Genomic DNA, 15,686 nt, shown 5'->3' with positions numbered 1-15,686 from the left:
TTCCTGACTGTATGCCTGTTGAGTGTTTTTTACCACTGTGCTATCACTGCTTGTTTCATTTAGTAATTTTTTGAAGTAATTACTCCATACTTCAAAGATATCTTTTTCTCCTGTTTTCATGTCACCTTTATCATCTCTAACTCCTTTTACAGCACTCTTTCTGCCATTTCTAAGCTCCATTTCTTTTTTCTAATGGTTTGTAATTTAAGGCTTGTTTTGGTAATCTTTCTGTTTTCATTCTTTTAACATGTTCCATCCATTTATGTTTATATTTCTTAAATTTTTCTCTTACTGATTCCTGGTTTAATTCTTTCATAATTTCTTATCATTCAATATCATTCATTCCACAAATGGATTATTTATAAAAGTATTGATTATAAATCTGTATAAGACTAGATATGTAATTTTTAAAAACAAGAATAAAATATGATATATAAGGATAAACAAGTCACACATTGATATGTTTTATCTTTTTTTTTGTCACTCTTACCTACTTGGTTTTAAACCTATAGTACATATTTTATGTTTCTATTTTTATTTATTTTTTAATTTATTTTTTTCCTTTTTTTATTCATTTTTAACTGCTTCAGAAACCTTGTTCTAGAGACCCAACATGGAACTTTTTCAAGCCATTTCAGGCTTTCAGTAAGCAGGATGGTGATGGTGTAGAAGACATTGGAGAGGATGGCTTAATTGCGAGTGAGCAGGAGGTATTTTGAGGGAATAAATAAGCTCGGTGTCAATAATGCAATAGGATTTGATGACATTGCCACATGTCTTAAAGGAATGGTTCAAGGAATTAGCAGTACCATTGACATGCCTGTTTTAATAAGTCTTACAACAACAACACAGGTTCCAAGAGAGTGGAAAGAAGATAAAATGTTCGCCTACATAAAGATGGTGATAAGGCTGTGGCTGCAAATTATAAGCCAGTCTGTATATCTGGATTTGTAATTAAGGTATACTGGAGTGATTTGTGAAAACTAAAATACAGAAATGGGTTGATAACAGACGTGTTTTCTGTGGTTGTCAGCATGGATTTGTTAAAGGACGATCGTGTTTTTCTAACTTATGTACCATAACAAGGTGACAAATGTCTTGGAAAAAGGGGAGATGCATATGCAGTGGTATATCTAGATTTTGAAAATCTTTTAATAGACCACCACATGACAAGCTATTAAATAAAATGAAACAGATGGTATGGTAACAGATTAGTGAGTTGGATTGGTGACTGGCTGTCAGAGAGGTATCAGAAAGTTGTATATGGAGGTGCAGTATCCCAAAAGAGGAAAGTCACTAGTAGTGTGCCACAGGGATCTGTATTGGGACAGATCCCATTGTTGTTCAGTTTGTATATTAATGATATTAAGATGAGTTTAACTGGTGATATGCAGATTTTTTTGTAGATGATACAAAATAGTGGAAAGCAGTGTAGAGTCAGGCAGATATTATGGCCTTACAGGCAGTCTTAAATAAATTGTATGAATGGCTAGGTAAGTGAAACTGTCAGTTCACGGTTGCAAAGTTATAAGGTTTTGAAATTGGTAAGCAATGATGGGATGAAAAGTATACACTTGGTGGGCAAACTTTAAAAGAGGTAGAGTAGTTGAGAGATCTGGGAGTGGTGGTGGTAGACAAGTATCTGAAATTCAGGAGCTACATTGGATAATACATGATGTAAAGGGCCCTGACATGCAGAAATAAAGATGTTATGATTCCATTGTATAAGGCTTTGATCAGGCCTTGTGGATTATTGCAAACAGATTTGGTCACTGGATTTTCATTGTGATGAGGATACGCTAGAAAGTGTCCAGAGATGGTTCACAAAGGTGGTCAGTGGTTTTTGGAATATGGCATAGGAAGACAGAATTGAAAGAACGTAAATTGCAAAGCCTCGTGAATAGGAGGAGGGATATGATTGAGACATAGCAACGGTTTTGTTCCTCCTATTTCTGTTACTTCTTGCTGGCATTCATATACAAACAATTAATTTCTGGGTCTATGTTATGACTCTTCCTTGCCACCATTTGTGAAGAGTGTTTATTTATGTTTGACCATTTATTGGTACTTTGCTTATGGAATTTTGCTGATCTTGTTTAACTATTAATAAAAGGCTTTAATTTAAAAAAAAAAAGTAATAATAAAACTTTAATAGCGACATTTAATGAATTTTAGATGCACTTTGCGAAATCCATAGTATAGCAGCTAGAATAGAGAATGTTGGTGCTGGTAGGATGGCCTCAAACACAGCGATTGTTATGTTTATACACAAATGTAAGGAGTATTCGAAACAAGAGAGCTGAGTTTGTGGCATTAATTGAGACAGTATGGTCAAAAGTAATTGGAATAAGTGAAACTTGGTTGTCTGAGGAGGATGTGATGTCGGGAATAGAATTAGAAGGATATATATAATTTTCCAGAAAGATAGAGAAGTGAAAAGAGGAGGGGGAGTGTTGTTAATGATTGCTGAGGAATTGTGCCTGCAAAGTGTGGAAGTTGATGGTGCATGCATAGATTTTGAATTGGTGTGGTGCGAAGTTGAAATAAGCAGTTTAAGATACTTATCTCTCTTTCTGAGAGATAAGTATCTTAAGCAGCATGTGATAGAAGCAACTAGAGGCTTTAATGTTTTGGATTTGATGATAACTTGACAAGATGTAGTTGTTAATGAGGTGTTGACACTGCCGCCAGTTGGTGAGAGTGATCATGAGGTACTTGTTTGGGAAGATGAAACAAGAAAAAGTCACTTCCAAAAATGGATACATGTGGAAGTGTATACAGGTGATTATAGAAAGCTCTGTAGTCAGTTAGCATCAGTACATTGGGTTGAGTGGAAAAGAGGTTGAAAATGCATGGAAACTCATAAAGCAATGTATGACTGCATACTGAGGGTTAAGCAAGTAAATAGAGTGGGAGTGAAATGGATATACAGCGAAATCAAACAAGCCGTGCTGGAAAAAAAAATGTTATGGAGAAGGTACAAGACAGTTGGTGGTGATCAGATCCATGGAGATTATAAGGTACAGGCTAGGAATGTGACAGGCATGGTAAAGAAAAAAAAGCTGCAGTATGAGAGGAGATTGGCTGGTCAGCCCAAGTTAACTCAAGGGAATTTTTCTGTTACATGGCAAGCAAGAAGAATAATAATAATTATGGCAGACTAACATTGGTAGATAGTCATGGCAGCAGACATAACAGCTGCAAAAGATATAGTGGAATTATTGAACCAGCACTTTATCAGCATATATCATACTGGTATAAATTATCTGGTACAATATATGGAAGAGAGGCAAGTATTAGGAGAATTCAAAGTGAAAGAAACAGGTGTATCAGATGTTGGTTGGGTTAGATGTGAATAAGGCTGTAGGAATGGATGACATATCACCACATATGCTTAAGGAATGTGCACCATGGTTGGTTATGCCCCTGACCTTGTTATTTAATGAAAGTCTTGCAGTGGTAGGGTTCCTAAGGAGTGGAATGAAGGCAAAATAGTACCACTCCACAAGCATGGTTCTAAGATGGAAGTCTCCAACTATAAGCCAGTCTGCATAACTGCAGTTGTGGTCAAGGTGTTGGAGAGATTGATAAGGAATAGAATATAGTATTGGGTTGATGGACATGTCATTCTTTATGAAGGTCACCATAGATTTGTAAAGGGTAGGTCCTGTTTCAGTAATTTACTTGCATTTTATGATAAGGTGATAAGTGTGTTAGATAAGGGAGAATCATATATGGTGATATTCTTAAACTTTGTAAAAGCGTTTGATAGATTATCACATGATAAGTTGATATACAAGCTGCAGATGATGAGAATAGAGAGTATATTCCCGTCATTGTCAGATAGATCAGAGATTGGTTCTCTGTATGATACCAGCAGGTTGTGTATGATGGGACAGTGTCTCAAAAAAGAAGGGTAACCAGTGATATGCCCCAGGGTTCTGTTCTTGGGCCCCTTGCTGTTTAACTTGTTTGTAAACAATATATCATGTGGATTGACTGGGGATCTTCAGTTATTTGCTGATGATGCAAAGTTGGGAAGAATTATAAGTAGCACTGCTGATGCTGAATCCCTTCAGGAAGATTTAAATATTTTTACTTGGACAAAAGAGTGAGGTTGGTTTAGTGCAAGGTATTGCATTTTGGAGTGCAGAAATATAAGGCTGTGTATATTAAATATATTGAGTTCTGTACTACTGCAGGAAGTGGATGAGATTAGAGATTTGGTAGTGATGGTTGACAGTAGACTGAAGTTTAGAGGGCATATTGCTAGGGTTGCAAAGGTTGCACATCATAGTGCTGTTATGATAAGAACTACTTTAATATGTAAGGATAAGGAAGTGGTTGTGCCACTGTATAAGGCACCGGTCAGACCACACTTGGATTATTGTGCTCAGATCTGGTCATCTGGTTTTCAATGTAATGTGGAGACATTGGAGAGGGTCCAGAGATGAGTGACTAAGACACTATCAGGAGTTTGGAATTCTGGAGAGAGGTTGAAGAGATGTGAATTGCAGAGTTTTGGTGGATAGGAGGAAGAGGGGTGTTATGATAGAGACGTTTAAGTTAGTGAGAGGATTTTATCAGATTAATCCAAAGGAGATTATAAAAAGAGTAGAAGGTGAGAGAGGAAGAACCAGATGTCTTTCCTAGAAGTTAAGTGTGTTAAGTGTAAAAGTGTGGTGAAGAAGGGTGTGAGGAGTAGATTTTTTACATGGAGAATTGTCAGTGAATGGAATGCATTGCCAAGAATTTGTTGTTAATGCAAGGAGTGTTAAGGATTTTAAGATTCTATATGATAGAATCTTAAATATGAATATGTTGTCAGTTGAATGAACTTCCCACAATGAGTCTGTCAACTCCATGGAGGGTGTAAAATAATAATAAAAAAAAATAATAAGATTCGTTTTGTCTATCCTTATGCAGGTTATTCTGCAGTTCTGGCAAGATGGATTTTATTGAAAATATTATTATTATTATTATTATTATTATTAAACAAGACCTCATGGAGTCAAAGACTCATCTAGGAGGTCCTTTTATCTCACACACATCTCATCATACCGGGTCTTAAACACATTCAAACTCCTTGCAGACACCACACTCTCAGGCAAGGCATTCCAATCATTCACAACTCTGCACGAAAAAAACCTGCCTCTCACTCCCCTACTCACACCCTCTTTATACAGTTTCCAGGGATGATCTCTGGTTCTCCCCTGATCTCCCACTATTCTCTGTAGAACTTCTCCACCATTGATCCTATAACAACCCCTTTTTAAGGATTTACAATCCTTAAAAAAAAAATTGGTTATGCCATTCAATTTTTTTTTTTTTTTTTTTCCAATTGGACAATTGCAGAAGTGTCAATTTTATTATTATTATTATTATTATTCAGGCCTCCATGGAGTCAAAAGACTCATAATGGGAGGTCCTTCCTAAGAACATAAAGTCTGTCAAGATTCATCGAGGGGAGATCCCCCCTTAAGAAACACAAAGTCTATCATGCCACTCCTTAAACTCATTGACCGTTCTCATTCTCACCATTCCATCAGGCAATGCATTCCACTGTTCAACCACCCTCCACGCAAAGAAACCACTCCTCACCCTCTTGCTCACAGTTTCCTTTCGTAACTTCCAGGGATGGCCTCTTGTCATCACTCCTTCCCGCTGTTCAACCAAGCGAAAGAACTCCCCAGTGTCAACCCTGTAACCACCTCTCAACAGTTTAAAAGTCTCAATCATATCACCTCTCCTTCTTCTATCCACCAAACTCTGCAGTCCATATTCCCTCAGCCGATCCTCATAACTATGCTTGTACAGTCCTGAAACCATCTTTGTCATCCGTCTTTGTATCCTTTCCACAGTTAATTTATCCCCTTCAAATCCTGGGGACCAAATCTGAGAACAATAGTATAAGTGTGGTCTGATCAGAGACTTATACAATGGAATGATAATCCTTTTATCTCTGCAGGTCAGTGTCCTCATAATTGCAGCAATCCTCTGTGCTTACCTTCACCACCTTTGCAATATGTCCCCTAAATTTCAGGTTTCTATCAATCATCAACCCCAGATCTCTTGTCTCCCCTACTTCCTCCAGTATAACTCCTCCCATAGAGAATATACTTCAGTAATTTTGCTCTCACTGGATCAGATAAATATTTAGGCTGTATGAGGTATTCATGTAATTCAGTTTTAGATGGTAGAACCCATTAATACACCATCACCTTTCTTATTGGAGATCTGAAGTCTGTGGTGACCCTTGCCATGCTTGTTCTCCAGAATATGGTTTCTGCCTAGGGTTATTGATTCTTGGAAGAATATATGCTATATTCTCCTAAGCATAGGCTTTTTAAGTGATTATTTGACAGGTCATAAAATTAAATAAACTATGAATTACATCATTCTTTTAATTTTTATATTTCAAAATCCTTTTCAATCCTATGAAAGTTGGCACTCAAATTGAGTGAGCTTTGTATTTTATAATCATATGCGCTTGTGCATGTTATCTACTATTGTCATGTAATGCATGCATTTCAGACCATAACAATCTCACACTGTATTTCCATTTGCTGTACTGTGTATTGTGTATATATGCATATTAAAAATTTTAAATTACATGTTATTAATATCTGAGAGGAACAATGCTGAAAATAAAAATTTTAAGAATTGTCAATATATTCACTGTAATTGTACATTGTGTAAATTTAAACACTTTTTTTTTACCTAATAATTTTTATTTGTTTGTTTGTTGATTTTGTGTATGTATCATGTAGTTTACTTTTATTTCTGTTGTTACTGTGTATTTTATAATTTAAATAAAATTATAAAACTATTATATTTACGGCTACTTTGCCTGCTTCTGTTTAGGAGTGCAGGCAATATAGCCGTAAATATAATAGTTTGTTAAGAGGAGTAACATGGGAGTTTTCCCAGAAATAATATCCATTATAAAACTTTTTTTTCTCATAAAAAATTAAGGGAAAAAATATTCTACCAGAAACATAGTTTTGGCAGTTGGCAAACTTATTTCTCCTTTTCTCCTTCTTCCATGTAGTGGGAGAGGGGTTGAGCCTGTGAGGGCATATCATATGTAGTGTAGAAACCACAAACATCAAACGATAAAGTAGTTAACAGTCTCTACAGTATGTGTGGTAAGTTCCTTAGCAGACTCACTTGTAGGCAGGTTCGAATCTACAAAAAAAATTTGAGGGAAGACAGAGGCCAATTTCTGCTGCATGTATTATAGTTTCAGAATAACTATTATTTTATAAAATCACTTTTTTTGTTTTTTTCTGCTTCTTTGGGTAAAGAAACACATACAAAATAATAATAATATTATTATTATTACATTACACCTCCAAGGAGTCCAAAGACTCATCGAAGGAGGGCACCTACTCTCCAACTCTGTCTCCACCAACTACAGCGAACCACATCATCTGCACCAATGTCATATACTGCTCACCATCACTACTAGTATTTTCACAGACAATCATAAATATCCATGCTGATGGCGGGATTCGAACCTGCAGTCTTTTGACTGTAGTGCAGATTTTATACTTCATAAAAGCTTAGGCCTTGTTTGGGTGATTTAGACAAATTTTAAGCATCTATTTTTGCAATGCAATGCATTTATCATTACTATTTTACATATTTTTATTTCTGGTTTTGTTCACATTCAAAATATAATTTTGATTCTTGTTTTGGTTTTGCAGTCCCATTAAGTTGCTGTTTGGGACAAGTGCTGAAGTTTTCTCCCCCTCCACCGAGATCTGTCAGTAATGCATAAAGAAATCTCCCAAACCAGTTAATTCAGCCACCATTTTGTCAGATATCATACTTGAAAAGTAGAGAGAAGAAAAGTAGTAGTATGCAGTTCCTTCCTCTCTGTTGAGGCCATGCATTAGACGAGTGAATGCTCTCTGTGTGGGAGGCATGGCTGTAAGTCTTTCAACCCACATTGCATTGTTCTCCACAGCACCCGGCAATGCAAATCATCATAAATAATTTTGTTAATACAGTCATCCCTTGACGTACATTGGGATTCTGTTCCATCTGACAGGATGTAAGTAGATACATTAAATCAACAGAGTTATAGGGGTTAGGGACTTAACTGTAATAAATCTACTGTCGTTTTAATTTTTAATCCTTATAAAACTGTACTGTGCATTACTGCCACTATAAAACAGGAGAATAATCACCCAAATCTTCCTCCACAATCACATCCTAGGACCAGGCTGTGGTTCTTCTGGTGTAACCTTTGTTTTTTTTTTGATGAAAATGTGCAATGTGCTTTGCTTATTTCTCTTTTTTCTTTTCATCATAAATTAGCAAGCAAACGCATTATGTACTTTCCTTTTTACTAAGAAGTAGTGTTCAACGGGGGGGGGGGGGGGTCCATGTCTTCGTCCATTTTGAGAGTATTGCTAACTGCAGAGAACATTTCTGCAAGACCCTTCACTGTGAATTGTTTAACTACCTCTTCTTTTTCTCTATTCCTTTTCTCGTTCTTCCTCTTCTGCAACACACTGTTCCTCCAGTTCAACCAATTCTTTGTTGGTCAACTCTTCAGGGGGCACCTTCTACAAGTTGAATTATGTCGTCATCATTCACTTCAAGATTCAGATTGTTTGCTAGGCCCACTATTTCTTCACTCAATTTACAAAGGTCTTAATTTTTTTTTCAAAACTTCCAAAATTTTGCACAAAACCTTTTTAATATCTTTTTCCATATGCCACTCATACGTTGAGAGGTTATTTTGTCCCAAGCCACAGCAATATTTTTAATAGCATGATAAATATTGAATGCTTTCCAGAATTGCACGAGATTCTGATCATTTCCTTCAGTGGCAGAAATGACCTGTGAAAAAGTTCTCCATAGATAATAAGCCTTAAACACTGCAAGAACTCCCTAATCCATCGGTTGGATCAGTGAAATAGTGTTTGAAGGAAGTAGTAGTGTTTGAAGGGACACGACCTTGATCTTGGGGTGAAGATCACTGATGTATGGTGAATGGCCTGAAGCATTATCTAGAATTAATAAAATTTTAAATTCTACATTTTCTTTCACACAATAGTTTTCTATTTCACTTATATGACAGGTTGATTAAGGCATCCTCAAACAATTTTTGAGTCATCCACGACTTCTTATTGCTCTCATAATTAACTAGAAGAGGATTTTTCCTAATGTTTTTGAAGACTCGGGGATTCTTACTATGCCATATCACAAATGGTTTCAGTTTATATCCAGCCAAATTAACCCCTAACAGAATCGTAATACGGTCTTTAAGAGTTTTTAAACCAGGCATAGATTTTAGCTTTTTTGTGGATGAATTTCTGCTCAGGCATATTTTTCCAAAACAAGGTCTCATCCATATTAAATATTTTCTGTGGCAAATAATTTTCCTTCTTAATAATTTTATCCAGTTTCTCCACAAACTCCTTGTCAGCTTTCTCATTGGCACTTGCAGATTCACCATACATTTTCACATTATGCAGTGCAAAATGCTGTTTGAATCTCATGAATCAACCGGAAGAAGCGTTGAATTCATAGTCTTAATCGGCCTTGCTTTCTCCTTCAACATGTTAAAGAGACTTAGTGTCTTAGTGTTATGGTCATATTTGATGGAAGCAGATCCTTTCACAGCCTCTACAATTTCATCCTTATGTCACAATATGGTTGTCATCGTAGAATGAGACCATCCAAAGTCATGTGTGATTACACTGACAGGCTTACCAGCTTCATGTTGCTTTATAGCTTGCAATTTCGTTTCAAGATCAATTGCTCACCTCTTTTTCTGTGATTCTTCACTAGGTCTTTTGAATGGGTGTGTAAGGGCCATGTTGCACAAAATATCACGAAATATCTAATGATAAATACACAACTAACCTATTTCTCAAACTAAATCAACAGAGGAACTGTTGAAGTCATGTGCCAGTTGCTCAGGGAGGTTGCCGCTGAATGCATTGTTGCTAAACAGCAACCTTTTTACTTGATGCTCGCTTGTGTCTTGTTCAAAAGCATAGTCAAAAATGTTTATTCCGTTATGGGATCATGGATGTATCTTCGAGCAGATGTAGTTGAGAGATGACTGTATCAGTCATCAGAAAATAATATAGTGTAATATAAATATAATATAAAATAATGATACAGAAAATAATACCAAAAGAATACAACAGAACTTATCAAAATGTTTTTTTTTTTTAAATCTTTGTAATAACAAAAATCTTTCATGATGAGCTTTGACTGTTAGAATATCACATAACAATAATAAACTCCAGATCTGGTCACTGGAATTTGAAGAGGATAAATTAACCTTGAGGCAGATAACCAAAATGATATCAGAACTCTACAATGTCATGACGATAGACTGAGGGTATGCAAACTGCAGAGCTTGTGTATAGAAGATGGGTGACATGACTGAGTCATTTAAACTGTTGAGAGGCACTTACAGGATCAACATGAAAGGAGAAAATTTTCTTATAATAGAACAAGGGGAGAGGGTACAAGGACAAGAGGTCATCCTTGGAAGTTGCGAAAGGAGATGGTAAGAGTGAGAAGTGGCTTTATACATGGGGGAATGGTTGACCCATGGAATTCATTGCCTAATAATAGTGAATGTGAATTCACTGTGAATTTAAGGATTCATTTGACAGATTTTGTGTTGTCTAAGATGGGCCTCACATGATGAGTCTTATAATTCCATGGTGGTCCATGGAATTATTATGATAATAATTATAAATACTACTATTTATGATTATTAATAATGATAATAATTATAAATACTACTACTTTGTAAACAAAATATCAATAATATATCCATTTTTTCTTCCATTTTAGTACCTTTGTATGCCCTACAGAAATTATTGCCTTCAGTGATAGGATTCAGGAATTTAAAAATATTAATACAGAAGTTGTAGCTTGTTCTGTTGATTCTCCCTTCACTCATTTAGCATGGTATGTATAAACCTATAATAAAAATTGTTATATTTTGTAAATTAAATTATAAAATTGAAGCAAGACATTTCCCAGAAAAGTATGTTAATCAACTGCTTTTGATTTCATTTTTATTGTTGGAAATGTTTTCATTTTATAATGAGACTGTTTTTATTAGAACAGATTTGTTTTTAGCTCTCAAACTGACCTAATTCCTGGAGAAAACTTTATATTTCATTTTGCCTGCTTTGTCAAACAAACACTAGTTCAAATTCCTAGTGAAGTGTATCCAGTAATAGTTTGTGCATATACGAGGGTGGTCTGAAAAGTTCTCAGCTTTGACCATAGATGGCAACACTATCGTCAAGATTTTTTTCTAAGTTGGTACATCTGTCATAAGCATTCATGTGAAATTGCAACTCATTCTATCAAGTAGTTTGTTTTGTACAGCTGTCTGAAGCAAAAGTGTTGTCTGTATCCCTTGAAATGGATAAAATCGAGTATCATGCAGTTATAAAATTCTTTGTAAAACAAGGTTTAATGGCAAAAAAAAAAATTCATTTGAAGTTCATAAAAGTTTATGGGCATTCTTCTCCTTCGTTTTTGACAATTAAGAAATGGGCTGCCGAATTTAAACGTGGTTGTACCAGCCTTGAAGATGATCCACACGAAGGAGAAGACATCCAAAAAGTGTAACAACACCAAAAATCATTGATGAAGTGCACGATATGATATTGGATGACTTCGAGTGAAAGTGCGTGAAATTGCTGAGACTATAGGCATTTCAAAAGAACGTGTATGATATATTTTGCACGAACAATTGCAAATGAAAAAGCTTTGTGCAAGATGGGTGCTGCACTTGCTTACAGCAGATCAAAAATGCACTCACATGAAAATCTCTGAACAGTGCTTGGAGTGTTCTAACAAGAATAAAACTGATTTTGTACATCGATTTATTACTATACTATGGATGAGACTTGGATTCACCATTACACACCAGAATCCAAACAGCAATTCAAAACAGTAGAGAGAAGCTGGTTGTTCAGTCCCAAAGAAGACAAAGTCGGTTCCATCTGCAGAAAAAGTCATGGCATTGGTGTTTTGGGATGCTAAAGTTTTGTTTATTAATTATCTTGAAAAGGGTAAAACAGTAACCAGGGAATATTATTCGTATCTTTTAACCAGACTGGACAAAAAAAATTCATGAGAAAAGACTGGTTTGCAGAAGAAAAAAATTATCTTTCATCAGGACAATATACCTGCCCACAAAGGTGTTTTGACAATGGGAAAATTATTGGATCTGCACCTATGAATTGTTGGAGCATCCACCCAGTTCCCCAGATTTGGCTCCATCTGACTTCTATTTCTTTCCAAAACTAAAACCCTTCCTTGCTTGTCAGCGTTTTTCTTCAAATCAAGAGGTGAATTCAGCTGTAGAGGGTATTTTGCAGATCTTACTGAGAACCACTACAGGGATGGAATAATGGTGTTGGAGCATCGCTGGAATAAATGTATTAGTCTTAAGGAAGATTATGTTGAAAAACAAAAATAATTTTGAAATTATAAATTCGTTTTTTCATTGTTAGGCCGAGAACTTTTCAGACCACCCTCGTACATTTGTAATGGTATACAGTAATACCCCGACTTGTGTGAATCCCGGAGTAGCGCGGTTTCTTATATGTATGTATTCCCGTCCTGCCTCACTACTAGTCGTATCTTTCCGCGCCAGCCACATTCGCCAGTGTCGCACATGCTGTGAACAAGCACTGACGTGTTTCGTGTGGTCTCCATTCATACACGATTTTTATAGTCTACAAAATCACATAAAAAATAATAATGTCATCCAAAAGAAGCAAGTTCAATTCTTCTACAGCTAGCAAGAAAAGAAAAACATTGACTTTGGAAACAAAACTCAACATTATTAAGGATTTTGAAGGCGGAATGACAATTTGTGAGCTATCAAAGAAGTTCGATCTACAGGAATCCACAGGAATTCTCGCTGCTGTGAAAAATGCCTAATCATTGAATTTAAGCATAATTCATAAACGTCATGGGATTATTGGAGATGGAAATGATGCTTAAATTATGGTGTGATAATCAAGTGAGAGTAAAAAATTGCCCAGTTGATCAAATGACGATATGTAACCAAGCCAAGCTGATTTTTGAGAGGCTAAAAGTAGAAGCAGCTGGAGAAGCGGCCAAAGAAGAAAATTTCGTGGCCAGTAATGGTTGGTTCTACCGATTTAAAAATCGCTGTAACTGGCACAGCATCGCGGAAAGTGGAGAGGCAGCAAGCGCTGATAAAGAGGCTTCTCAAATACTAAAAACACATATATTAAAAACCTCCCTCCCTCCTCTTGATGGTATATATTAGAAATTTGTTGATGTTTATTATTATTGATTTTTTTGCCATTTCAGTAGGTACAGATTCTTCTGCCTGTAAAGCTACACCATACTGGGGATCTGGTGTTGTGCTATGATCTTAATTTGGCTATTCACCTGAATTTATACCTTAATGAATGATATGTGCAAACATGAGATCATTTTTATTTTTATTTATTTATTTTATTTTTTTTAAGGCATATAGTTAGCAAGTGATAATATCTCTTAGTGAAGTAAACTTACAGTTAATTATACTTGCCATATAAACAAGAATATAAATTATATTGTTTAATCTTTTATCTAAGTGTAAGCAAACAAATTTTGCCTGTGAAACATCTTCACGACTAGGCTACTTGTATATAGTGGCTGATGACTTCACATCATTTCCCTTAGCATCCCATAATACAAAGCACACTTCTTTTTGGATGTGCATAATTCTAAGAATTAGGGAGAGTCACTACCCAGACTAGTTTCAACCTCTTTGTAAGTAATAGCGTCTTCTTCAAAAACTAGGCAATTCTTTGGATTGCCCTAACCTCAGTGAGTGATCCAAAGGAGCATTTTAAAAAACTCATTGACTCTTGGTCACTTCAAGATACTCAGCAGTGGTTCCACTCAGTGACAGCAAAAAAAACACCAAAAAAAAAAAAAACCTACCACTGAGCAGAACCGTTCGTCTCCTAGGGCAAACACCCACTGCAGGGCACTGATCAAGGCCATATCAATAGGAGCTATGCCATAGGCAAGCATCCATTGGAATGCAGTGATCAACACCACTTCAGCAAAAGCAACCTCATCTGTGAAAAACCATATGAGTGAGACAATTGATTTGACAACAAATTACCTCAGTATCCATTATGCTTAGCTCACTTCCTCTCAGAATGTATATATATTTCTATACATTATGAGAAAGAACTCCAATTGTTGGACCCTCAATTTTCCTTTGAAGTATATGGCTATATACTTCAAAGTTATACATGGCAAATAGCTCCTTTTTAGCATTGATAAATGTCAAAATCCATCTGAGTAGTGATGTTTTCATAATGTATGCCATATAATATACTACATGCTTGAAAGGAAGTGTGCTGTGCATTATGTGATAATGAGGAAATTTGACGTGAAGTTGCCTAGAAAAATTCATATGGCATACGATCTTTTTGTGTCAGATAACACTAGGTCGAAAGTGACTGAATGAGAAGTGAGAAGAGATCAATAAATTGGTGCCCGACCTAGGACATGCATCAAAAGGAAGTTTGCTTTACATTATGGGATACCATGGCAATTGATGCGAAGTCACTCGATGTATAGGAACATAAAACATTATAATTAATAAATAACATAAAAACTGATTTACCTTACATATATATTTTTATTAGTATAAAATTTTCTCCCTAGTATCAAGGGCATCTTCAGGTTGACTCTCAAATTGTACAAGACCAGAAACCAGTATGTTCAATAATGACATGGGCAAACTGCCAAAAGAATTTGGCATCTGGTGGTGATAGCATGCTCTGGGAATTCCTGATTGCTCAGGCTCATAGAACGTAATGTAGTCTAAATGTTCATCATGATTCATGGATGTAGATCTGTTTGGTCAGAATATGATAATCCACACTGACAAGGAATTTGATTCACTTCAAGGTAGTCTAAAGGCAGAAGTTTATCTTTAGCTGAGCCTAGAAAATTAGATATCTTATTGATAGGATGTCTACTTTTCTAGAAAAGTAGATATCCTGTTGATAAGAGGTAAGGACACTTGTGGACTAACAGATCTAAGTAGTTTGGCTATACTTTCTGAAGAGCCTTTAACATAGGGTATGATGATATAGACCACTTCTGTATCTCAATTTCAATGAGAGGCAGATGACAAAGAAGTTCTATAATTATTAATTATCTTGTCCACATATGATTTGGTAAAGCAATAAAGGTATGAAAGTCATACTGAAGATGTTCTTGATACAGTGGTGAAAATTTTATACTAATTAAAAAAACAACAAACCTTGGACAGGATGGCATGGAAATCTCTTTGGCAAAATCTCGACGCTTAAAAGTATAAGAGATTATAGACGAAGAAGAAGAAAATACATACTGTATGTAAGTTAAATCCATTTTATTTTATTTATTAACTGATGTGAAGTCATCAGCCTCTATAAAGAAGTAGCCTGGTCATCAAGATACTTGTCTCATGCAAACTTTTTTGCTTACACCTGGGTAAAGGATTAAACAAGAATGTTCAGTATTGACTTTCAAATTATACAAGAACAGAAACTGGTATATTCAATAATGACACTGGCAAACTGCACATACATGATGTATGGTGTCATGGTCTAATTGTATGAAGGTTCTATTAAAAATAACTTTAACAAGGTTATTAA

At 35.7% G+C, this 15,686-nt stretch overlaps 1 protein-coding gene across 1 annotated transcript in view; it reads left to right on the top strand.

Annotated features, from left to right (window-relative positions):
* Prx4 (Peroxiredoxin 4) overlaps window positions 1-15,686 on the top strand; it is a 91,708-nt gene that overhangs the window by 30,863 nt on the left and 45,159 nt on the right. Inside the window, exon 3 of the mRNA XM_090391826.1 lies at window positions 10,834-10,950. Within this exon, the coding sequence (XP_090247952.1) occupies window positions 10,834-10,950 (117 nt within the window). The remainder of the gene's footprint in view (window positions 1-10,833; window positions 10,951-15,686) is intronic.

This window comes from Typopeltis vanoorti, chromosome 4, assembly GCF_054136105.1.
Source record: "Typopeltis vanoorti isolate ZY-2024b chromosome 4, IOZ_Tvanoo_1.0, whole genome shotgun sequence".
Taxonomy (NCBI): domain Eukaryota; kingdom Metazoa; phylum Arthropoda; class Arachnida; order Uropygi; family Thelyphonidae; genus Typopeltis; species Typopeltis vanoorti.
This window is presented reverse-complemented; position numbering and strand designations above follow the sequence as displayed.